Raw genomic sequence first — 25,881 nt, forward strand, 5'->3', positions numbered from 1 at the left:
ATATATATATATATATATATATATATATATATATAGGCTCCTTTGTGCCCCCATGTCATCTTCAGATTATGGTAACATTATGCTCATTTAGCACCAGTAGGGAACTCAAGGAAAATATATCAGTGTTGCAAGAAGTTGACTCTTAGACCCAATGCTCTAAGTTCAGACTGGTTTGTACTCTTTCAATGAGAAAGATTAATGGCCCCTATCAAAAGCATGATTCTTAAATTGAGAAGAAATCAACACCAGGGTTTAGTACCAGGCAGTATTAACATGTAACAGGACTGTCTGGCCCAATTAATAGGTACTCAAATGGCTCCTCTTGTAGTGACAGGTATGACCATTCATTACCCTTCTCAAAGTTGAAGTGTTTTATAGTCAATTTATGGTGTACATGTCACTCTTGTCTTTCCTTGCTTACACGCACTGTCTCATTGAACTACCATGAGACAGAAACATTGGGGTTTTACCCTTGATATCATTTATGTGCTGCCCAAGATACCATTTAGACTTAACGAGTATTTCATTGTGATCATGTTACTCAATCCTTGTTAATAAAGTGCTGTTGTGTTTGACTCTGAACATACCTATTAAAACTTCTTCAAAGAATTTTTTAAAAGGCTTTTCTCCTTTACTATAGGAGAGAAAGGTAAGAAATGTGGTGCTGCTTTTTTTTTCAGGATAATCAGAATTGGTGGTGGCATCTAAGAGAACTTCTTAATGTGAATGGTTTATTATGTCATAATACTTTTCAAGCTCTACAGAGAACAATCTTTTGGTAGGAGTGACGTTTATTTCTTCTGAATATATTCCCCATTACAATTGTTAGTAAATTTGTTATTTATGATTCCATTAAATTTCTGTGGCGAAAGATAATCATTTTTTAGAACAGCTAAGCTACAGAGTCTTGGTGAAAACTACCCATAATTGAAAATTGCTACCCAAAGTACAGCACTGAAATTTACGGTTCTCTAGTCATTGTTATTACCAGTCATTACTAAGCAACTGAAACCTCAGTTCGAATAAGTAAATTATAGTTGTCAAAAAACATATAAACCACTACATTAACTTTGCTAGTAATTATTCCCTCTTTGGACAGGTCTTTAACCAGTGACATATATACTTTGTGTATATATATGTGTGTGTGTGTGTGTGTACATTTATAAAAACCAGGATGGATACATCCATTCACTGTGGCACATTTTAAAATAAAATATTCTAGCAGTTAATATGGATTAAGGTGTCTTGGGTGTTGGCATATTATGGAAGACCTCTGATTAGTATATCTGAGAATTTTTCTTTTAGGCTGAGAATCTAAAACTGCCTCCTACTCCTGCAGCAAAGCCACAGAACTAATCTAATGGGATTAAGAGAACCCTGTGTAAACCTCACTGAAAATTCAACATGTTGGTGTATGTGTATATATACAAATTGAATAGTAAACATTTTTAAGTTACAGAATTTATCCATTAAGCAGTCTTTTCAAGACTACTTGGAAACAGCTATTCCTTATTAGCAACTGTTGGCAGCACCTAAAACTTCTAGAACCTATATGATCTGTAGATCTGATGAAGTCAAGTCAGTTTATTGCTTTAAAACAATTTTGTTAAATTGTGAAGAAGAGTCCAATTTAGAGTAATAGGAAGAACAATCCATTTACTCCTCAACCAGTCTAAAAAACATTACACTACCTTTGAAAAGCCCTGTGAGTGCCTCATTTGCTACATATGAGATCATTAGGGGCAGCTCGTGTTTAGTAGTGATTTTAATACCCAGCATTACTAGCAGCCATGAGTCTGGTAGACTACTAATTTAATCTACGAAGTTTTGTTTTTTAAGCAAAATGCATTTCTCCGTTGTTTGGAGGAATAACAGTCCTGGATAGCAGCCTCTAGACATTCCTAGTGAAATTAACACAGGACAGAGAGCGGCAGATACACAACCTCACTTACCAGGCTAGTCCCTGGGCGATGAGGTGGGGAATCATCTCTGGGGACACTCACGACTCAGGCGTTCCCGTGAAAGACACGTGAGCTGGGCGGCCGGGAACCGCGAGCTCTGGGATGACCTCAGACACTGAGGTCGCTCAAAACCGGACTGGCGTGGCCCGAGAGAATCGCGGAGTAAGCCCTCCCGAGCCCGTAGCGCCTAGGGACGCTTTAACCGCAGCAACGGCCCGCCCCTCCGAGCTCTCCCAACTCCGGCGACCCGGCCTTTCCTTTCCTCTCAGCTGAGCTCAACCCTTCCACCAGCATCCCGGCTCTCCGCCCAACCACGCCCCGCGTCGGCCCTTGGCGCGTGAACGCGAGATGCCGGGCCGCGACCTGCGCGCCCTAGCGCTGGCCGCGGCCGTGGTGACCGCGGGTGTGGTCTACGCCGCGTGGACCTACGTCTCTGCCCTGTTTCCCCCGCGGGGCCACACCTGCTGGGACCCAGGGCCGCGGCTCCAGCGCGCGGGCGCGCGGGGGAAGGGTAGGAAACGGGAGCGGTGGGGATGGAGAAAGTAAAGGTGAAGAGAGAGAAGGGAAGAAAGGAAACAGAAAAAGAAAAAATTGGGGAGAAAGGGAAGGAGAAGGAGAGAATTAAGGAAAAAGAAAAGGAGAAAGAAAAACGTAAGGGGAACGGACAAGATAAAGAGGAAAAGAAGAAAAAGCAAACGAAGGAGACAGAGAAACAGAAGGAACAATTTAAGAGAAAAGAGAAAGAGAACAGAAGCCCCTTGACGAGGACCCTGCTCGAGCCGCCGGTAAGAGACCCGGTGCGCGGGTGGCCGGCCCGGGACTCTTCCCCCAAGGCCATTGTCGCCTTCAGATCCTTGCGCAGACTCTGTTACGTCCGAGGCGCCAGACCTCGTGCGCTCTCGTACGGGCTTTTCATCTGTGGCGGCATGGGGTGGAAAGCTTCGAACGACCCATCGCCGGTCCCCTCTCCCTGGCTCCCTGCCCCCCCCCTCACCCCTCACCCTACTCCTGCTTCCTAACGTTTATCAGGGTGTTGAGGAAGAGTTCGATCTTCATGAAAACGCCGAAAACGGCTCTTCTGGCCCGCACTGTGCTCCCACTAATGCATAGACCACCTGACAACATACAGAAACCAGTTCGAACCCCCCCCGCGGCACTCAGGCTCTCTTTCCGCGTCCTTTTCAGATGAACACATTGTTTATCTGAACGTGCGGGGCCTTGGCAGCACTTGAATTTATGCAGGATGTGTTTTGGACTGTTTGCTTCGTTTGTGTGGGCGCTGTGGTGACTGCTTCCATTGTTTTCAGACTCCAACCGCTTAGCAAGAGACTGTCACACAGTTTCAGCTCATAGGTTTCAGAAAGCAGGCATGATTTGGGTCAGCTTGATGTTCTGTGTCCTTGAATGTCCTGGGCCGGTTTCTTGGCCCAGAGTTACTTTTTGATTCCAAACAATTTGAATTATTAACGGAGATTTGATCTCTAAAACAGATTGCATGGATCTGTTTATGATTAAAGGAGAAACTTTTGATAAAGAAAGGTATTCAGAATCACATTTCGTGTCTAAACAATTGGCTCACAATAATCACAGCTTTATTTAAGAAAAGATAAACATGAATAAGCATGTCTATTCAACTAAGAATGTAAGCAAAATGTAAAGCATCATGTGACTGCAGAATTACTAGGAAGGAGGGGAAGACGAAACAATGGTTGGAAGGGGAGTAGTGAGCTATTTTACTTTTTACTCACAATATTTCTTGGGATATAAGATGCTATCATTTTAGATACTACTAAGAAAAAAATGCTGCCAACTAAAATATGACATGCCATCTATTTAGGATGCATTCTAATTTCAGAGATGTTAAAATGTAAAAGAAATGTGCATTCTAGAATTGATTAAATATGTTGGGATAGCCTGAGCAGGGCTACTGGTGGAGATTGGGGAGGGGGGAGCACAGCCCCATTCCCCTAGCCATTTCTTGATGCCCCATTGCTTTAAAGCATGCAGTTTTAAACCATTCAGTGTAATCTCCTTTGTGTACTGAGTCCCTCTTCCTTACCAATGCACACTTTCAGAATGGCATTATAAAATAGATGCAGACGGGAGGGGGGTGGAGGAAGTAGGAAACCTCTCAGGAAACACCATTTGCTCTAAGGGCCTTCAAGAATTCACTCCATAAACAAATATATACTCATTCAAATTTTGTCATTCACTAGATAGCTTTAATAAACATGCTCTCCCTACAAGTCTCTATTAGGTCAAACCCTAAAATATTGTTCCTTTCCATAGATGATGTTTTTAAAAAGGAGGTGAAGCAGACATTCTCATGTTGTTTTGGTCATTTTTCCCCCTAGAAATCCATTGCTGTTCTAACAAACAGCAACATTCAGTGTTCAAGCAGAACAAGCAGAAATTTTTAAGACTATTGTTTTAAACCAGTGCCATTAAAGACAATTACTAGTGTTTTAGGTGTATGAGAAACTTCTCCAGTAGGCTGTTTGGGAAATAGAATTGATTTCCTATGAGCAGTCTGGCTGTATTGTTGCTCATCTATTCCCGTTTAAAGTTTGTATCCTACAAACCACCTTTCTGAACTCTCTGAAACTCCTGTTTCTGTCTTCACACCAGCCTACCCTTGTCCCACCATCGAGGTTTGCCATAAAAATTTCTAAGGCTGAAATGTTGATGGAATGCACTTTTCTAAGATTTACTTCTAGTATATCAGGTTTAAAAATAGATGTTCAGGGGCGCCAGCCTTCCGCGTGTTTGGCTGGACGCCCCATCTTGCAAGATCGTAAATAAATTCTTTTCTCCTCCAGAACTGAGAGAGCGTTTATTCCCTTATAGGTACCACTTTATTTCCGACAACTTGGGGGCTCGTCCGGGATCCAAAGCTTCGGAGGGGGACCCCCGAGGTGGACAAAGGGAAGGCGCGCCCCGCTGATTGAGCGGTCTCGGACTCCGCCATTGGGGGCCCATCTCCGGCAGCTAAAGGGCCCGAGACCAGATGCTTGGATCTGCCGGTTGTGGATGAGAAAAGGGGGAAAAGAAAAGGCCTGCCTCTGGTTAACCAGGCAACTCCGTGCACGGACCAAGGCACCGTGGACTGCTGGCTCAGACCCCGCCTCTTGAATTTGCTGCCCATCGACATCAGCCTGGCAGCTGGGTTCTGATCCAGTCGTGGAAAGAATCCAGACTTCAACCGATCTGGGAAGGACCCTATCAAGTCTTGCTGACAACTGAGACGGCAGTCCGAATGGCAGAAAGAGGCTGGACTCATTACACACAAGTGAAGGGACCGGTGCCTGAACCAGACGATAAGTATCCAGCAACTCAACCTGAATCCTGGAAAGTGACTCCTACCTCAGATCCCCTAAGGATCACTTTAAATAGGCAACAGTTAAAGGAACATATTAGAAGGGAGAAAGGGCTGGATTAAACCCTATGTTTGCATTGTGCTCTGTGTATAGCTTAATGATGAAATTGCTTATGCTGATCATAATGTTCTATATTCAAGGAGTAACAGGTTCTGCTAAGCTGGTTATAAGTGTAGTCAAAGGCTTAAAGTCTCAAACTGTACAATTTGATGTTTGTCAAGTAATGAGCTGTAAAAATCTAAAACATCAGCAACAACTGAGGGAGGAATATAAGCATTTATGTAAGCAGACTGTTCAAATAGAAAGCAAGATTGTTGGGGGGCGAACATTTGAGAGTATAACTTATGAGACACCTAACCCTTGTTATTCTTCGAACACTGCTTGGTGGACCACACAGTATGAGGGATGGGTCTTACCCAGGTTGGAGGAAAAACCATTAAGGGAAACTTGGCTGGAATTTAACTCTCCAGTACAAATTGACCCCAAGGTCATTAGAATACTTAAGACCAAAGACTTAAAGCAAACCACAGAAATAGAGACAGGTTATGGAAATACAAATGCCTGGGTAGAATGGGGCAAACATACCATCCAGAGTCTAAACAGAAGTGACTGTTATGCTTGTACAACCAAACAACCCACTGTTCAGATTATGCCCTTCCCCTTGGGGATGAAAAAGCATGAAAGGGAGTTTAAATGTATAACACTCCTCTTTCAAAATGCTACTCCTGGTGAAAGTTGTAGTACGTTGTCCTCCCTTTTCCCTCCAGTCCAGGAGGGAAGTGTCAAAGCCATACCAGCGTCTCACCTTGGTCCTGGAAACCACTCTGCCTGTCTCTCCAGATGGGAAGAAGGGCTCCAGGATCTTGGTACCATGGCTTTGTGTACACAGGTGTGGAATGTGAGCAAGGATAGTACTGGCAACTTCTCCAGCCTAACTATACCCCGAGCAGACCTCTGGTGGTACTGTGGGAAGGGCATCCTCTGGCCAACACTACCTGAAAGGTGGGGAGGAACCTGTGCTCTGGTTCAATAGGCTATCTCATTTACCCTGGCATTTGAAAGTAATAAAGTACCAACCCAAGGCAAAGGAGAAAAGAAAAATGTACAAAGTGTACCTAGTTCCTTCAATAAAAAATGTTTGTAGATAGTATAGGGGTTCCCCAGAAAGTTCCTAATGAGTTTAAAGCTAAAAATCAATTAGCTGCAAAATTTAAATTGTCCTTATTCTGGTGGGTCACCATCAATAAAAATGTCAATCATCAGCTAAAATTTATCAACTATACCAGGAATGTCATTAAAGAAATAGCAGAACAGTTAGATGCCACTAGCCGAATGGCATGGGAAAACAGAATGGCCCTAGACATGATGCTAGCTGAAAAAGGAGGCGTCTGTGCTATAGTTGGGGGAAATTGTCGCACATTCATCCCCAATAATACCGCACCTAATGGAACTATCATCAAAGCCCTACAAGGCTTAACAGCCTTATTTCAGAAACTAGAAAAGAATTCTAGCGTTAACAACCCAGTCATAGAATGGTTGGAAAATTGGTTCGAGAAATGGAAAGGAATTGCAACATCTATTTTAATTTTCCTTATCATTCCAGCCAAAATGTTTATAACAGCTGGGTGCTACATAATCCCGTGTGCTCAAAGGCTAGTTCAAAAAGCCATCAAAACCACTAGAATCAAAAATAAGAAAGATCCCTATGATGAGGAATGTAAAAAAGCCCTTAGCAAATTTGAGAATCTAAAATGTGAAAACTAAAAGTGTTTAAAAAAAAAAAAAGAGGAGGGAATCTGTAAGAAAGGAATAAGTTTCGTTTTCACATAGAGACAGCATGGAATAAGGGAAATGGAGGCAAAACCAGTTTAAACAAGCCCCAGACAAAGAGAAGAGAGAATCTGCCTGATGTAAAGAGACATGAGGTAGTATCAGAGGCGGGAACTCACAGCAAAAAAATAAAAATTTGGGGGGGCATTGGCTAATCAGTTCAAAATCTCAATAATGAGCTAGTTGGCTCTCTGGGATTGGCTGTACAAATTAAAATCTCAAAAGATGAATTAGTTAGTGTTCTCGGATAGGCTGTAACCTCTGTAGTACCCAGTCAATGGGGAAACGGGAGGGACTTGCGAATTAGGAGTAGGAGATTTAAACATCGCCATTCTCTTCCTCTGGTGCGCCAGCCTTCCGCGTGTTTGGCTGGACGCCCCATCTTGCAAGATCGTAAATAAATTCTTTTCTCCTCCAGAAAAAAAAAAAAAAAAAAAAAAATAGATGTTCATTTGTGAGCAGAACTGGTTTAAAAATTTCTGTAACCTCAGCCTTTTCATTTAATTATGATACGTTAAAAAGTAGAAGAGGGGAACTTTGCCTTAGGGTCTTATAATCTAGTTATCCAATTGGGAAGACAAGACAGATTAATAATACGAGACATTAGATGCTTGCATGCTGAGTGACACTGTCAATATACAGACAGTGGAAGTCCCAAGACCCCAAACAACAAATTGAATTCTGGTATAATCTCTAATGCACGTAAATTCAAGAAGCCAATTGAAGTCTGGAATTAGGCCCTGTGCTCTATGGCACCTCTCTTAAATCCTGATAGAGAGTATTAAACTGACCAGCAGTTGGAGGAGGGAGGAGGAGAGATGTGAGATTAATATCACATAATTATGAAATATAAATTGATACAGTTTGTTGTAGTCCTATAAAATTTTTGTAAAGTTTTTTTCTGGCTTATGATTACATGAATATTATCTGGGTCCTATCACACGTGCTTTGGAAGACTAAAAGAAGAAGGAAGAGGAGGCCCTGCCCCTCAGGAATCCACTAATAGCATAGGTTTATTAATTTATCTTTTGTTTCACAGGAGAAAAATAAGCAGATTCTAGTACTGGGTCTGGATGGAGCAGGAAAAACCAGCATCCTTCACTCTTTAGCTTCAAATACAGTCCAGCACAGCGTGGCACCCACCCAGGGTTTCAATGCAGTATGCGTCAACACTGAAGACAGCCAAATGGAGTTCCTGGAGAGTAAGCCCATCTTCCTCATTATAATTACAGGATAGCCACATTTTGTTGTCTCTCAAGTCAAACATGATGCTGTCAACATTGGGTCCCTGTAAAAAGTAACACTGTATCAGATTTTATAAAACTTTAGAATGATTGTATAGTTTAATAGAAGGTGTCATGTGACAAAAATCACTCTCTGCCCTTTTTATTTTCTCTTTTAAGCAGTAGTGGTAATAAAGGGGAGTTTAGAGGGAGACTTTAGCACCCCCTTCTATAAATCTCCATCATCCTTCCTCCCCTCACGTTACTCCAAATAAACATACAATCCAAGTAAATACAGTGTCCTTCCTTCTCTGCAAATTCAATGACAGACAAGTTCCCAAACCCCTGCTTCTAACCACATGGCAGCCCAGAAGCCCACACTCTACAGAAATTCTAGAATCACCACCTCTCTAAAATATTGCAGTTCCCCACAGCTGGATTAGGTCCTCTTGTCCTCTTTAACACTTTCCCCTTGGATAATTCCATCCATTCTTATGGTTTTAAATACCAATCTATATGCTTATGATCCCCAGATTTACATATCCAGCTCAAGCATATCCAAATGTCTCTCTATAACTCTGATCAAACTTCACATGGGGGTCTAATTGGCGTCACAAACAGAACTCTTGATTTATCCTGATGCCTTTCCCTGTGATCCACTGGTAAGTAAGTGGCTCTTCACCCATCAAGTTGCTTAGGCAAGAAACCTGGGGGTCTCCCTTGATTCCTCCTTCAGCTCCCCCTCCTCTAATCCACAAGTAAAATACTATGAATTCTATCTCCAAAACATATCTCCAGTCTGCCAATTCCACTCCTTTTCCACCGCCCCATCCAAGTCAGAGCCTCCTCCATCTCTTGCTTAGATAACTGCAGTTACCTCTTTTTTTTTTTCCAATGTAATTTTATTGAGATATATTCACACACCATACAAACCATCCAAAGAATACAACCAGTGGCTCACAGTATTGTCACATAGTTGTACATGCATCCCCATGATCAATTTTAGAACATTTTCATTGCTCTAGAAAAGAAATAAAAAGAAAAAAGAAAACCCAAATCCTCCCGTAGCCCTTATCCCCACCCTATGATTGACCCATGGTTTTGGTGTCATATATTTGCTACTGTTAATGAAAGAATATTAAAATATTACTCAAGTATAGTCCATAGTTTGCTGTAAGTATATTTTTTCCCATAAACCCCTCTATTATTAACTCCTTGTAATATTTGCTCTAGTTCCTGAAAGAACTTTTTTGTATTTGTACAGTTAATCGTAGACATTGTCCACCACAAGATTCACTGTGTTATACATTCTCATGCTGTAACCTCTAACTTCCCTTCTGGTGACATACGTGACTCTAAGCTTCCCCTTTCCACTACATTCACACACCATTCAGCACTGTTACTTATTCTTGAAGTAACATGCTACCATCACCTCTGTCCATTTCCAAACGTTTAAGTTCAATCTAGTTTTCTGCACATATTAAGTAACTGCTCCCCATTCTTTAGCTTCATTCTGTATCCTGGTAATCTATATTTCATGTCTATGAGTTTACATATTATAATTAGTTTATGTCAGTGAGACCATACAATATTTGTCCTTTGTGTCTGACTTATTTCACTTAATATAATGTCCTCAAGGTTCATCCATGTTGTCACATGCTTCAGGACTTCATTCCTTCTTACTGCTAAATAATATTCCATCGTATGTATATACTGCATTTTGTTCATACATTCATCAGTTGATGGACACTTGGGTTGCTTCCATCTTTTGGCAATTACAAATAATGCTGTTATGAACAATGGTGTGCAAATATCTATTGTAGTCCCGTTTTTTGTTTGTTTTTTATTCTTTTGGGTATATGCCTAGAAGTGGGATTGCCAGATCATATGGTAATTCAGTGCTTAACGTTCTGAGGAACCGCCAAACTGTCTTCCACAGCAGCTCACCACTTTACATTGCAACCAACAGTGAATAAGTGTTCCTATTTCTCCACATCCTCTCCAACACTTGTACTTTCAGGTGTTGTTTTTTTGTTTGTTTTTTGTTTGTTTGTTTGTTTTTCTATATATCATATCCATTTTAGTGGGTGTGAAAGGAATTTCATTGTGGTTTTGATTTGCATCTCCCTAATGGCTAATGATGTTTAGCAACTTTTCACATGCTTATCATCCGTCTGCAAATTTTCTTTGGAGAAATGTCTATTCAAGTCTTTTGCCCATATTTTAATTGTTTATTTAATTGTTTGTCTTGTTGTTGAGTTGTAGGATTTCTTTATATCTTCTTTATATCAGATAGGTGGGTTTCCAAATATTTTCTCTCATTGTATAGGTTGTCCTTTTACTTTCATGATGAAGTCTTTCATGCACAAAAGTTTAAATTTTAATGAAATCCTATTTATCTGTTTTTTCTTTTGTTGCTTGTATTTTGGATGGAAAGTTTTAAGAAACCATTGCCTAGCAAAAGGTCCTGAAGATAATTCCTTATGTTTTATTCTAGGTTTTTTAAAATTTTGATTCTTATATTTAGGATTTGATCCATTTTGAGTTAATTTTTGTATGTGGTATGAGGTAAAGGTCTGCCTTCACTCATTCTTTTGCATATGGATATCCAGTTTTCTCAGCACCTTTTGTTGAAGAGATTATTCTTTTCCCCCTTGAATGGACTTGGCACCCTTGTCAAAATCAGTTGGCCATAAATGTGAAAGTTTATTTCTGAGCTCTCAATTCAATTCCATTGGTCTATATGTCTGCCCTTGTACCAGTACCATTCTGTTTTGATTACTGTAGCTCTGTAATAACTTTTAAATTAATAAAATTTAAGTTTTAAATCAGGAAGTATAAGCCCTTTAACTTCATTCTCCTTTTTTCAAGCTGGTTTTGACTATTCAAGGCCCCTTACCCTTCTATATAAATTTGATGATTTGGTTTACCATTTCTACAAAAAATGCTGTTGGAATTTTCATTGGGATTGCTTTGAATCTATAAATCACTTTGGGTAAAATCAACATCTTAACAATGTTTAGTCTTCCAATCCCTGAACACGGAATGTCCTTCTATTTATTTAGGTCTTCTTTGATTTCTTTTAGCAATGTTTTATAGTTTTCCTTGTGTAAGTCCTTTACATCCTTGGTTAAATTTATTTGATTCATTTAGTTGCTATTGTGAATGGAATTTTTTTCTTGATTTCCTCTTCAGATTGTTCATTACTTGTGTATAGAAACACTACTGAATTTGTACCCTTCGACTTTGTTGAATTTGTTTATTAGCTTCAGTAGCTTTGTTCTTGTTTGTTTGTTTGTTTGTTCGTTTGTTTTCAGGAATTTCTGTATCTAGGATCATGTCATCTGCCAAAAAGAGAAAGTTGTATTTATTTCTTCCTTTTCTATTTGGATGCCTTTGATTTCTTTTCCTTGTCAAATTGCTCTGGCTAGTATAATTTGAATAACAGTGGTGACAGTAGGAATCCTTGTCTTGTTCCTGTTCTTAGAGGGAAAGCTTTCAGTCTTTCATCATTGAGTATGACATTAGCTGTGAGATTTTCATATATGCTGTTTAAGAAGTTTCCTTCTATTCCTAGTTTTCTGAGTGTTTTTATCAAGAAGGTGTGCTGTATTGTCAAATGCCTTTTCTGCATCAATTGAGAAGATGATTTTTTTTTCTTTCATTCTATTAAGGTGGTATGTTACTTTGATTTTCTTATGTTGAACCACCCTTGCATACCTGGGACGGATCCCACCTGATCATGGTGTATTATTATTTTAATGTGCAGTTGGATTCAGTTTGCCAGTATTTTTTTGAGGGTTTTTGCATCTTTATTCATAAAGGATATGGGTCTTTAATTTTATTTTTTGCATGGTATCTTTATCTGACTTTGGTATTAGGGTGATGCTGGCCTCACAGAATGAGTTACAGAATGTTCCCTCCTCTTTAATTTTTTGAAACAGTTTGAGCAGGATTTGTATTAGTGTCCGGCGCTGCCCCGCTCGGTCCCCGGTTCCCGGCCGGCGAGGGGAAACAGGGAAGGAGAGAGAGAGATGCAGACTGCGCGAACTAACCTGGTCATGAATCACGACTCGAACCACACGGCAGTTGTGAAAGCAAGCCCTTTACTACAGCTAGATGAACATTCTGTGTTACTGGTTCCCACACGGGGCACGGCGCCTCGTGGGAGAGCAGCCTCGATGTGGCCGTCAGGCACGGCTCCTTGTGGGCTGTCTCACCCTACCCCGTCCGGGTAAGACCTTTTATACACAATTAACAACCAATAAGCTTCTAGGCTAGTATCGCGTATACAGGATTTCGATTGGTAGGAGCGGGTGGCGGATACATGCGTCACTATGCGGAAACAGGATGCAGGCGCCATCTTGGCTCACTCGATGGGCGGGGGTAACTCTAGAGCAGGCTGCAGCGCATACGCTAGGCCCGATTCGGGAGGCGGCTTTCCACATCTCCCCCTTTCTTATTTATTTTTGACCCAGTGTCTCCAGTGATGAGCGTGCTCCCGTGAACCCAAATGGTTCACAACCTCTTTGGTGCTTTGGGGAGTCTGGACTAGGCCTCAGCCATCCAGCGGCGGAGCCTCTAGCACCAACCAGAATGCTCACGTCATATGGAGACCGGAGAGTCCGTAAGCTGGAAGCAACGTGACTCTCCCTGCAGTGCTTTGCCTGGCAACTGGGGAACAACGACGGGGGCAGGAACAGCAGTAACCAGAGTCGGGGGTGTCACTAGGTGTCTCTGTGCAATGGCTAGGGTCCAGTCTGGCCACAACTAGGACTCTGCCCTAGAGACCCACCTGAGACAAAATTATGACTACTGGTGTCGCCTTTTACACCCGAGAAACAGCCATGCGATTCGCTACAAATTTTGCTCCAAAGCGCCCCACCTGAGGCGACCAGGAAGGGGTATGGTTAATAAATCGGTCACTATCGGGGGTAACAGAGGTGGGAGTCATAGCCATCATAGTGGTAACACGCAATTGCTGCTGCGCTTGAAACAGGCGTTCTAGCAAACATTTAACAACGACTAATCCCACCAATAATCCCACTGCAATGAGGATCCAATTAGTTAAATTGGGCCAAGAGAACCAGGAAGAAACACTGTGCAATAGTTTCTGTAGAACCTCGCCTAACCCGGAGAGATCGACTTTAACGGGTTTTAACTTGATCCCCCCAATTGTGTCTAAACTAGATTCCACCTGTTGGGAGAGATTAACAAATTCAGGAAAATATGACCTTTTCAGCCAATCAGAGACTCTGGAAATGCTTCCGGTCACGTTGGCCCTGACAGGAGTGACACAGAGTTTAACTGTAAGCCACCGGGTGTCACATGTTTGCTGAAGCACTCTCCAGAGTCCATCTATTTCCAGTCCAAGTTCATCTATCTCCGCTTGGAGTTTCTGAATGGCCTGGAAATTTAAGTTCAGCATCTGATTGTGGTGGCGTAGCACGTCTCGGGTAAGGTTGACCAAGCCATTTACCGTTTCCATCGTTATGGCGAGCTGCCGATCTGTCCATGCTTGTAGCACAGCCTGCCCGATCGTTGGGACAAACAAAGAGGAAGCTACACTGGCAGCATTCGATAGCCATTCTTTTATGCCTCTTGGACGCCTAGACTTAGAGAAGGGGATATTGTTAAGTGAAACAACTTGAGAAACAGGGCCAACCCAGTCGGTTGCCTTGACGGGGAGCCAGACATAACTTGGGCGATACACTAGGATAGCGGGGCGGTGAGGCATCCGGGTCTTTGGAACGGTTGCAGACTGTAGGAGCAAGCCCTGGAAGGAAAAGGCACCTTTGAGTCTCCTTTTTACTCAAGATCCCTTCACAAGACTGGCGGCTCTTCCCTGTAACGTTAAGAAATTCAAGCAAGACTCCCTTACTTAACTCGCCATTACCAGTTTCACAAGTAGCATTCGCCGCAACTGTGGTGTTGACAACCTTGACAGAGAGGTTAGCAAAAGAGAGGATCAGTGTGTCATTGGTGAGGGGGAAGGACTCGTTGAAGCTTGTGGAGGAAATATAGTTCCACTAAAAAGAAAAAGGCAGATTAGAAGGATTGCTATAGGAGAGCAAAGAACAGAGTTACCGATCCTCTTTTTGGGCAACCGCGGGGTGGTCAGTCCTACTATTATCATCTTGTCGGTCGTCGCCATCATCAGCAGGGTCGGAGGCTTGGTCTAATGGTTCAGGTTGTATATTCGTTGGCGTTTCTGACAGCTGTTCCTTGGCTTCTTCAGGTGATGTCACGGTTCTCACCAGTCTTTCCGGAACCCACACTGGTTGACGTCCTGGTTCCTGGGGAAAAACACAAACAGAGCCTCTGGCCCAGCTGAGCACCGGGTCAGGGCCTTTCCACTGCCCCGACAGGACATCCTTCCAACGGACTAGACCTCTATGCGGAGGACTCGGGGTGGTGTGTTGCAGGGCAGGTGTCATTCCTTGTGAATTTTCGTTTAAAAAATTATATGTGAGCAAGGCTACAGACAGTCGAGCTTTTGGGGACAGGCCGTGGCCTATACCCTCTTTCTGTTTTTTAAGCAAGTCTTTGAGAGATCTGTGCGCTCTTTCAATGATTCCTTGCCCCTGAGGGTTATAGGGGATGCCATGTTTTAATTGGACATCCATGTTGTCACAAAATTTTTGGAAGGATTTACTAGTGTAGGCAGGCCCGTTATCCGTCTTTAACGTCTTTGGCTTACCCCAAGCTGCCCATGCAGCAAGGCAGTGTGCAATGACGTGGGAGACTCTTTCTCCTGGTTCAGCAGAGGCAAATAAAACTTGGGAGCATGTGTCCACCGACACATGTAAGTACTTGATCTTACCATACTCTGAATGATGAGTGACATCCATCTGCCAAGTATCCCCTGGGGTGAGACCCCTAGGGTTGACCCCAACCGAGGGGACTGCTCTCTGCTCTGCACAATTGTTGCAGGCTCGGACAATATCTCGAGCAGCTGCACGTGGTATGCTGAACCGCTTAGCTAGGGTACCTGCGTTGATGTGAAACTTGGCATGGAATTCTCGGGCTTGTTGATACGGTACCAGCGTCGGAAAGATGTGCAGCTGTCGAGTGGCTACATCTGCGCTATGGTTCCCCTGGGCCATAGGGCCAGGCAAACCTGTGTGGGCTCTAATATGGGTTATGTAAAAAGGGTGTTGCCTGGTCCATATAACCTCCTGTAGTTTGGCAAAGAACGTCCTTACTGTAGAGGAATGTTTGACAATGCCCACCGTTTCTAAAATTTGTACAGAGTTCACAACATAAGCAGAATCCGAGACGACATTTAAGGGCTCGGAAAGGCTTTCCAGGACTGCAATGATAACCTGCAGTTCTACCCATTGAGGTTTTTGTGGTTGGAAGAGCACTGTTTTAGGAGTGTCCCCCTCCACACAATACGCCCCTGTTCCAGAGCTGGAGCCGTCCGTGTATACGGTGGGGGCGCCTGCTAGTGGCCTAGGAGAGGTTACTTTGGGAAAAATCACTGGGTGCCGGGTGACAAACTGCAAGAGAGGAGCCTTAGGGAACTGATTGTTAATGGGACCAAGAAATGTACACCGGAGAATGGCCCATTGATCTATGCATCCGGTGAGTATCTCAAGCTGCTGGGAAGAATAAGGCACCCTGAGATTTTTGGGCTGCTGACCGAAATGCTGCACAGCCCTTTTAATGCATTCTAGGGCCAAGTCTGCAACCGCTGTAGGATAGTGCTCTAGGACTTTTTTGGGGGAAACTCCAGGGTGGACCCAGAGCAGCGGCCCCCGCTGCCACAGTACCGCAGTGGGCTGTAATTCTGTCGGCAGCACGCAGGCTTCAAAAGGCTCATCAGGGTCTATTCTCTTCAATGCAGCGCCACTGAGCGCCTGTTCCACCTGGCATAGTGCTCGCCTTGCCTCTGGAGTGAAGCTTCGAGGTGAGTTTATATTAGAATCCCCCTTCAACAGGTCGAACAAAGGTGTTAGTTTGACATTGGGTATTTTTAGGTATGGACGGATCCAATTGATATCCCCCATGAGTTTTTGTAGATCATTGAGAGTGTGTATATTGTCTAGCCTGAGAGACACCTTTTGGGGGGAAACATGAGTGGGTGCGACTTTCGCCCCCAGGAAAGTGGTAATGTCAGTCATTTGGATTTTTTCAGGGGCAATCTCTAGGTTAGCTTCTCTAAGACTGAGGACTAAATGTGACAAAACTGTTTTAAGAAGATCTGTGTCTCTATGGGCTAAGAGAATGTCATCCATATAATGGATGATTTTCACTTGAGGGAACTGCTGCCGAGTGCTAGCTAGCTTCGCAGCGACATACAGCTGGCACATGGTAGGACTATTAGCCATGCCTTGGGGCAGGACTGTCCATTCAAAGCGTTGACAGGGCTCCTCTTGATTACTAGAGGGCACAGTAAAGGCAAACTTAGGGGTGTCTTCAGGGTGGAGCGGAATAGAAAAGAAGCAATCTTTCAGATCTATGATGAAAATCGACCAGTGCTCCGGTAATGCCGAGAGGAGGGGCAGTCCCATCTGAACGGGCCCTAAAGGCTCCATGCAATCGTTAATAGCTCTTAGATCATGTAGCAGTCTCCATTTACCAGATTTCTTTTTTATTACGAATATAGGGGTGTTCCACGGTGACGTGGAAGGGGCGATATGGCCCTTTTCTAGTTGTTCTGATACTAGGGCGTGCAACGCTGCAAGTTTTTCCTGTGGCAAGGGCCACTGAGGCACCCACACCGGAGCCTCGGTTTTCCATTTTAGTTTTATAGGTGTGGGTGGGAATCTCTCCTCAGTGGCCCCTATGAAAAACCCAAGCCTCGTCTGTCAGACTTGGGGGCAGCTTGTATAGGCTCCGCACGTCCGTGCAGTGAAGCTCCTAAACCCTTGCCGGGGGTATACCCCATTTCTTTTAGCAGTCGCTTAGAGGTTGGGGAGTAGCCGCTAATTAAAGTAACGTCCATTTGGGTCAGAATGTCTCTTCCCCACAAAGACACAGGCAGGGCTAATACATAAGGCTGGAAACTGCCTTGGTGTCCTTCTTCATCGGCCCAATGAAGGGCAGCTGCACTGAGCATGGGCGCTGAAATTTGGCCTATTCCTCTAATGGGCTCTTCCGCCCTGCTTGTTGGCCAGGTGGGGGGCCATTCTTGTTGTCTTATGATAGACCGATCGGCCCCTGTATCGAGCAGGCCCAAGAAAGATCTGCCTTGCACCTTAATGGTTAGCATAGGTCGAGACTCCAGGGACATATGGAGTCCCTCAAAAATCGCTCCACTGGATCCGAACCCTTTTTCCCCTCTCTGTCTGATTCTGCTTGGAAAGACTGCATGTAAGCTGGGTAAGAGCAGGAGCTGCGCCAGCTTATCACCTTCTGCAATGACTAAGGTGCCCCGCTGAGATTGAACCATAACTTGGGCACGGCCTGTGAAATCTGAATCTACAAGTCCTGGTATAACTGTTAATCCTTTCAGGGCCGTGGATGCTCTTCCCAATATGAGCCCTACAGTACCAGCCGGTAAGGGCCCCTTGAAGGAGGTCCCTACTAACTGGACACCCATGGAGGGGGTTAGTACGAGTCTGGAGGTGGCACAGAGGTCCAGTCCTGCTGAGCCGGGGGACGCACGAATTTGATCGGATCCTGTGTTGTCGAATGGCATGCAAGGGGGTCCGTCGAAAGGGCGGACCCCCTCTTCCCGTTTTTTGGAATCTGCTCGGGGCGGCCAGAGAGGCGTCTACCCTGCGCATCGAAAACCGATTTACAGTCTTCTGCGCGGTGGGGGCCTTTGTGGCAACGGCCACACGGCCTGGTTGCTGCACCTGGTTCGCCAAACCGTTGAGTGGCAGGGGGTTGACGTCTATTGGGACAATCTCTCTTAAAGTGCCCTGATTGGCCACAGCCATAGCACCCGTTAGACTTTGCCCCGAAGGTTCTCGGGCTTTTTGTAGCCACCTGTAGGGAGCTGGCTAGCATGGCAGCTAGACCTGCATTAGTTAAAGGGCTGCCAGCATCTCTACAGAGCCTGACCCACTCTGTCAAATTTTTTGCTCTGTTTTGTGCCAGGATAACTTTGCACTCCTTGTTGCACTGCTCAAAAATCATTTGCTTAACCACAGTCTCTGCTACTCCTGGATCTGAGAAGATTCTCTCAGCTGCGGTTTGCATCCTGGCTACAAAATCCGCAAATGGTTCTGTGGGGCCTTGGTGTATATTGCTGAGTGAGGCCTGAGCCTCTCCCTCACCTGTTAGCTTTTTCCAGGCACCCACAAAACAGCGGAAGATCTGGGCATAGACCTCTTGTGGGAAACCCGTTTGGTTCTGGGCATGGGCGCCTCTCCCCAACAGCATGTCAGCATTCCACCCGCCACGTCTCCCCGCCGCATTCCTTGCGGCCTGCTCTTCAGCTAACTCCTCAAACCATGCTTTCCAATCTATGAATCGGCCTGACGGCAAGCAAGCACGGGCTAGCTGAAAAATATCTGCGGGTGTATGATTTAGAGCAGAGAGGTTCTCGATCATGTTCAAGGTATAAGGGGCATTGGGGCCATACTGATGGACGGCCTGCCTCAATTCCCTCAATAGTTTGTAATCATATGATTCGTGCCGATTGCCACCTTGGGGATTGATAATAACCGGGTACATTTCTGAGACTGGCTGCGGCTCAAGTGGCTGGTAGCCACCCAGCATGCCAAAAGGTCTAAATGTTGTGAAAGGGTTCCATCTCCAGAAATGTCTCCCACCACTACCTAATGGCAAAGGGTCCTGAGGGCCTGTATACTCGGGCGGGGGGTACGGCAAAGGTTGCCCCTCCCCTGACCGACCCATCGGGGTTTCCGGGTCTGGCAGCAAAGGATAATTACATTTACTGGGCATGGCCACTAGAGGGAGCTCTCGGCAAGGTCCTTTGGTGGGACCGCCCAAGGCGTCAGTTGGGAGCTGGGGTGTCCCTGGGGGTGCAGCGGTAGACATTGGCGGGGCGGAAGGCCGCACGGGTGTGGCGGGAGGCTCCTCCCACTCAATTAGCGGGGATGCTTCCGCCTTCTCGTCAGTATCGCTATCTGACTCTGAGTCAGAGTCACTGGACTCCGGCGGTTTGCCCTTACAGGAGCCGTCCGCTGACGAAACTGACTGGGTTTCTTGGAGCGCGCACCGTGCTTCTTGCAAGACAGAGGACGGGCTTAGGCCGGTAGCCGATTCTAGTTCAAGGACCGCACGGACGGTCTCCCATATGGGTACTAGAATCGGGTCCATACACACGCCCGTCTGGCGCGCTCGGTCTATGTCGCGACCGAGCTTCATCCAAGAGGGTAGGCTAAGGCTGCCGGTGCAGGCAAACCAAGGGGCAAAAGTATCAACATCATCAAGAAAACGCTGAAGGGAGCTTTTCCTGACCGAGATACCCCGTTGTTTCAAAAGGTTCTTTAAGGGAGCTAAGAGAGGTGAACTTCCGGACTGCCCCATGATTGCAGTCGGCACTATACTTCAGTCACTCGGAGAGCTCTTCCGAGTCCCCCGGGGTCACCTGAAAACCCACGGGCCCTAACTATCATGTAATAAGACGCACTCACCTTCTCGCGTTGATCAGGCGCGGGAAGTCCGCCGTAAGCTCGACGCGCAGCGCTGCTCTCCTCACAGAGGGACCGTCGAGAGCGAGGCAGGAGGAGGAGCTTCCCCGTACGGGCCACCACTTGTCCGGCGCTGCCCCGCTCGGTCCCCGGTTCCCGGCCGGCGAGGGGAAACAGGGAAGGAGAGAGAGAGATGCAGACTGCGCGAACTAACCTGGTCATGAATCACGACTCGAACCACACGGCAGTTGTGAAAGCAAGCCCTTTACTACAGCTAGATGAACATTCTGTGTTACTGGTTCCCACACGGGGCACGGCGCCTCGTGGGAGAGCAGCCTCGATGTGGCCGTCAGGCACGGCTCCTTGTGGGCTGTCTCACCCTACCCCGTCCGGGTAAGACCTTTTATACACAATTAACAACCAATAAGCTTCTAGGCTAGTATCGCGTATACAGGATTTCGATTGGTAGGAGCGGGTGGCGGATACATGCGTCACTATGCGGAAACAGGATGCAGGCGCCATCTTGGCTCACTCGATGGGCGGGGGTAACTCTAGAGCAGGCTGCAGCGCATACGCTAGGCCCGATTCGGGAGGCGGCTTTCCACATATTAGTTCTTCATGGGATGTTTGGCAAAATTCAATAGTGAAGCCATCTTCTTTGTTGGGAACTTTTTTTATTACTGATTCAATTTCTTTTGTAGTTCTTGGTTTGTTGAAATTTCCTCTTGAGTCAGTGTAGGCAGTTTGTGTCTCTCTAGGAATTTGTCTGTTTCATCTAGGTTCCCTAATTTGTAGGTGTACAATTGTCCATAGCATGTGCTTCTAATCCTTTTCATTTCTCTGGGGTTAGTAGTAATGTCCCACTTTCATTTTTGATTCTAGCTATTTGCATCCTCTCTCTTTTTCTTTGCCAGTTTAGCTAAAAGTGTGTTGATTTTTTTTATCTTTTCAAAGAACCTACTTTTTGTTTCATTGATTCTCTGTATTGTTTTTTATTCTCTTTTTTATTTATCTGTGCTCTAAATTTGTTATTTCCTTCCTTCTGCTCACTTTGGGTTTAGTTTGTTCTTCATTTTCTAGATCCTCTAGTTGTTATGTTAGGTCTTGGATTTGAGTTCTTTCTTCTTTTTAAATGTAATCATTTAAATATATAAATTTTCCTTTTGCTGCATTCCATAGGTTTGCTATGTTGTGTTTTCATTTTCATCTGCCTCAAGATATTCCCTAATTTACCTTGTGATTTCTTCTTCTACCCATTGATTGTTAAAGAGTATGTTGTTTGATTTCCATGTATTTGTGAATTTCCAGACACCGCTCTGTTATTGATTTCTAACTGCAATCCATTTTAGTCAGAGAAGATACATTTTACGATTTCAGTATTTTTTAATTTATTAAGATTTGTTTTGCAAGCTAACATACTGTCTGTCCTGGAGAATGATCCATTTGCACTAGAGAACAACATGTATTCTGCTTGTTGAGCAAAAGGTTCTAAATATGTCTGTTAGGTCTAGTTGGTTTATGGTGTCATTCAAATCTTCTGTTTCCTTATTGATCCCTGTCTAAATGTTCTATTCATTATGGAAAGTGGTGTATTGAAGTCTTCTATTATTAATGTAGAATTATCTATTTCTCCCTTCAAATCTGTCAATAATTTGCTATGTATGTTTTGGGGTTCTGAACTTAATTGCATGTATACTTAAAATTGTCTTGTCATCTTGGTAAATTGACTCCATTATCAGTACAAAGCTACCTTCTTTGTCCCTCAACGGTTTTTTACTTAAAATCTGTTTTATCTTATGTTAGTATAGATACCGTAGCTCTCTTTTGGTCACTATTTGCATGGTATATTTTTTCCATTCTTTAACTTTCAACCAATCTGTGTCTCTTGTAAATAGCAGGTAGTTGGGTCATGCTTTTTAAGGCCATTCTGCCAATGTCTACCTTTTGACTAAAGAGTTTAATCTATTTACATTTATAGTAACTACAGATAATGTATATATAAGATTCTTGGTTGGTACTTGTTTTCTTTCAGCACTTGAAATATGTCATCCCACTGTCTTCTTGCCCCCATGGTTTCTGATGGGAAATTGGAATTTAATCACATAGGGACTCCTTGTACTCTCAACTTGTCCTTGACTTTGGACAGTTTGACTACTATGTGTCGGGGTGTGGCTCTCTTAAAATTTATTATGTTTTGGGTTCTTTCGGCTTCTTGAATTTGCATATTCATGTCTTTCATTAAGTTTGAAAAGTTTTCTGCTATTATTTCTTTGAATATTTCTCCTATCCCTTTTTTTCTTCTCTTTCTGAGAGTCTCATATTGTGTATATTGGTATACCTGATGGTATCCCACAGTTCTCTTAGGCTCTGTTTCCTTTTTAAAATTCTTTTTCCTTTCTGCTTCTCAGGCTTAATATTTTCAATTTTCTTGTTGTCAAGTGTATTGATTATTTCTTCCTCTCCAAGATGTTCTATTTTATGATGACCTAAAGCAGGTGTCCTTTGTCCTGGGCCACTTTGACTTAAGTGTTTCTTACTCTGTCTGCAAATTGTTTCTTTCTGAAGGACAAGTTCTTGGAGGAAAAGCCAAAGGAGTTTCTGGTTCAGTCTTTCAAGCTGCTACTTGATAGATTGGCTCTGACATACAGGCACCATAATATGTTCACAGGGGTTACGCTGCTCCCTCTGGAACAAGGCGCAGGCTGACTCCACAGTGCACCGGTGTGAGGATTGTGGAAGGGTCAGCAAGGGCACCAAGAGTTCCTCCTACCATTTTTTTAAAGCTGCATTTTCTTGATTTGGTACTTGATCAGTTACTGTAAATCTTTAACCGTTTTCTGGAGTTCTGAGGAAGATGGCCCTACCAATTTTTCCTCGTTGTTCAAAGAGTCTGTGGGTTAACAGCACCCTGGAGTGTCTTACACTGCCATTTTGCATTGATGACCTTGCAGGTATTAAGGAATATATTCAAGGCTACCTGTCCCACTCCTCCCTCCCAAAATAAAAATAAAAACATCCATGAGCTGAAACTAGACAGGAGAGATAAGCAAATAGAAAGGCGGCATTATCTTGATGCAAGGACCAGTATCTGATCTGCATTTGGCATATGACAGTATACAAAAGCTCTCTCTAACACTCCTGCATTTAGCTGAGGCTCCCAGAAGGGAGATAAAGTGTTCCCAGTCAGTAGCTCCTCCAGCTCCTAGTTGAAGCAATTGTAAAGTCATTATGGAAGAAAGCATCCTCAATTTATGTCCCCAGAAATCCTACAGATTAAGATCAGTCAAATGTGAGTTTATATTTAAAAATTCCCAAACATGTTAAGAAAATAGTTATTAAACAGTGAGAATCAGTAAAAACAATAAACAGAAGATTTAGATTCCAAGGACTAGAGGTATTGTAATGTCAAATGCAGAATATAAAGTAACTGTGATTAAAATGTTAAAAGTAATTTTAAAAATGGAATTAAAGATGGAATCAAAGATATCAATAATAGACTCTAAAATGAACAAAGTAAATAAACAAACAGACTAGAGAGTCCACTGGAAAAAGGAGAGAATATTCAATAAATGGTGTGGGGACAATATGGAAAAATAATGAAGTTGGTTTTCTAACTCCCACATATACAAATACATACATGAATTTTAGATGAGTAAAAGCCAAGCTCTGTGAAAAAATATATATATAATATATTTATGACTTCAAGATAGAAGTTTTTTTTAAAAACAAAATTCAAAAAGCAAAAACTGTAAAAAATGATTGATGAATTCTACATTAAAATTTAGAACTTATGTTTATCAAAAGATTCTACAAAGTGGTAGAAGATACATGCAGCACATATAATCAATAAATGAATAGTATCCAGAATATATAAAGCACTCTACAAATAAATAAGAGACAACATAATAAAAACTTGGACAAAGACATGGACACTTCACATAAAAGGAAGCAAATTAGAAATAAAAATATGAAAAAATGCTTAATTTTCTGTAAGCAGAAAAAATTCAAATTGAGACCATGATGAGATATCTTTTTACATACAGTAGATTAACAAAAAATAAGAAATGCAATAATACCAAATTTTGAAGAGGATGTGAATCCAAAGAAATCTTACTGGTGGGAGTATAAATTGGTACCAACACCTATGGAAAACAATTTGGCATCAGCAAAGCTTTTTAAAGTAGAACATTTTCAGATCCTACAACTGAGCAGTTCTACTCTTACATAAAGGCAGGAAACTCTTGCATATATGCACCAGAAGACATACAAAAATGTTTTGAGCAGCATTGTAGTAGGGAAAAAAAAACACAAAAAAATGGGGAAACAACCCAATTGTCCATTGACATTTAAACTAAATGTCAAAATTATCTGAATACTTACAAGATTACACAATATTCTTTTAAGACATGAAAACCACAAAATAATTCAAAGAATAACTAGCCCAACTCAAAACAAAGGAATAGCAAACACAGTTTTTCCTTTAGTATTTAAAATATTTTGTTACTTTCCTAGAGCAGGGGTCCATAAACTTTTTCTATAAAGGGCGAGACTTGCACACCACTGTTGCAACTACTCCACTCTGCTATTGTAGTAAAAAAGCAGCCATGGACATGGCTGTGTTCCAATAAAATGTTATTTGTGGACACTGAAATCTGAATTTGATGTAATTTTCATATGTCATGAAATATTCTTCTTTTTTTTCCACTCAGACATTTAAAAACATGCTCTTGGGCTTTACAAAACAGGTGGGGGGCTAGATTTCACCTGTGGGCCGTAGTAGGCCAACTTTGTCCTAAGATAAGAAGAACTAAATCTATAGTATATATATTATTAGTATTAAAGTGTTTCTTGTGGGAAGAATCAGTATGAATTAATTTAAAGCCATTTTTCTCAGAAGAGAGATTAGTTATGGGGATTTTGACAATGAGAAAAAATTGTGCAAATAAGACTAGCCAATGAACTCAGTCCATTTAAAAATACTTTAGAGCAATGTGTGTTTTAAGCCACCACCTTGAATTGTTCTGGTTTGCTAAAGCTGCAGTTATGCAAAATACCAGAGATGGATTGGCTTTTATAAAGGGGGTTTTATTTGGTTACAAAATTGCAGTCCTAAGGCCATAACAGTGTCCCAACTAAGACATCAACAAGAGGATATGTTCACTGAAGAATGGCCGATGGCATCCGGAACACCTCTGTCAGCTGGGAAGGCATGTGGCTGGTGCCTGCTGGTCCCGGGTTGTGTTTCAAAATGGCTTACCCTAAAATGTCTCTGGGATTGCTCTCTTAGTCTCTTCAGCTCCTGTGCAACTAACCGTCTGGGGGTCCTGTCTTAGTTTCTCCATCCAGATCAAACTCTGGGCTAGCATCTCTTAGTTTAGCATCTCCAAATGTCCTTCTGTCTACATCTCCAAGCATCAGCTTTCAATGGCCTTCTCCAAAATGCCTCCCTCTCTTATGGGACTCCAGTGATTTAATTAAGATCCTCCCTGAATGTGTAGGGTCCATATCTCCATGGAGATGATATAATCAAAGATCTAGCCCACAGTTGATTGAGTCACATCTTCATGGAAACATTCAATCAAAAGGGCACACCCTAATCAGAAAGATTAATAAATCTGCCCCCACAAGATTGCATTAGAGAATATGACTTTTTCTGGGGGTTCATAGTATATACAAACCAGCACAGTAGTCTACTCCAATTTTTGGAATCTCTTAATTGATAAATATGCATTTGCTGACATGGCTGCTATGTGTAACAACATCAGGAATCATCCATTGGAGTATTTAGTTTATGTTGATTCTTTGTGATCTCAGAATGAATGACCCACTTTTGAAGGATAAAGATTCCCTGTGACCAACTGGTTCTTTAGTGAGATACCCCTGGTTTTACTCAAAATTGGGTACTCTTGAACACAGAAATATTTTTTCAGAATGCCTG

At 43.0% G+C, this 25,881-nt stretch overlaps 1 protein-coding gene across 2 annotated transcripts in view; it reads left to right on the plus strand.

Annotated features, from left to right (window-relative positions):
- The first annotated feature begins 2,088 nt into the window (after window positions 1-2,088).
- ARL9 (ADP ribosylation factor like GTPase 9) overlaps window positions 2,089-25,881 on the plus strand; it is a 50,198-nt gene continuing 26,405 nt past the window's right edge. The window contains exons 1-2 of one of the 2 annotated variants that reach the window (XM_037829867.1): window positions 2,089-2,746; window positions 8,208-8,370. In XM_037829867.1, coding sequence (XP_037685795.1) covers window positions 2,495-2,746; window positions 8,208-8,370 — 415 coding nt within the window. In that variant the 5' untranslated portion in view covers window positions 2,089-2,494. The remainder of the gene's footprint in view (window positions 2,747-8,207; window positions 8,371-25,881) is intronic. The other variant, XM_037829868.1, reaches the window with a different exon arrangement.

The sequence above is a fragment of the Choloepus didactylus genome, chromosome 3 (genome assembly GCF_015220235.1).
Source record: "Choloepus didactylus isolate mChoDid1 chromosome 3, mChoDid1.pri, whole genome shotgun sequence".
Lineage (NCBI taxonomy): Eukaryota > Metazoa > Chordata > Mammalia > Pilosa > Megalonychidae > Choloepus > Choloepus didactylus.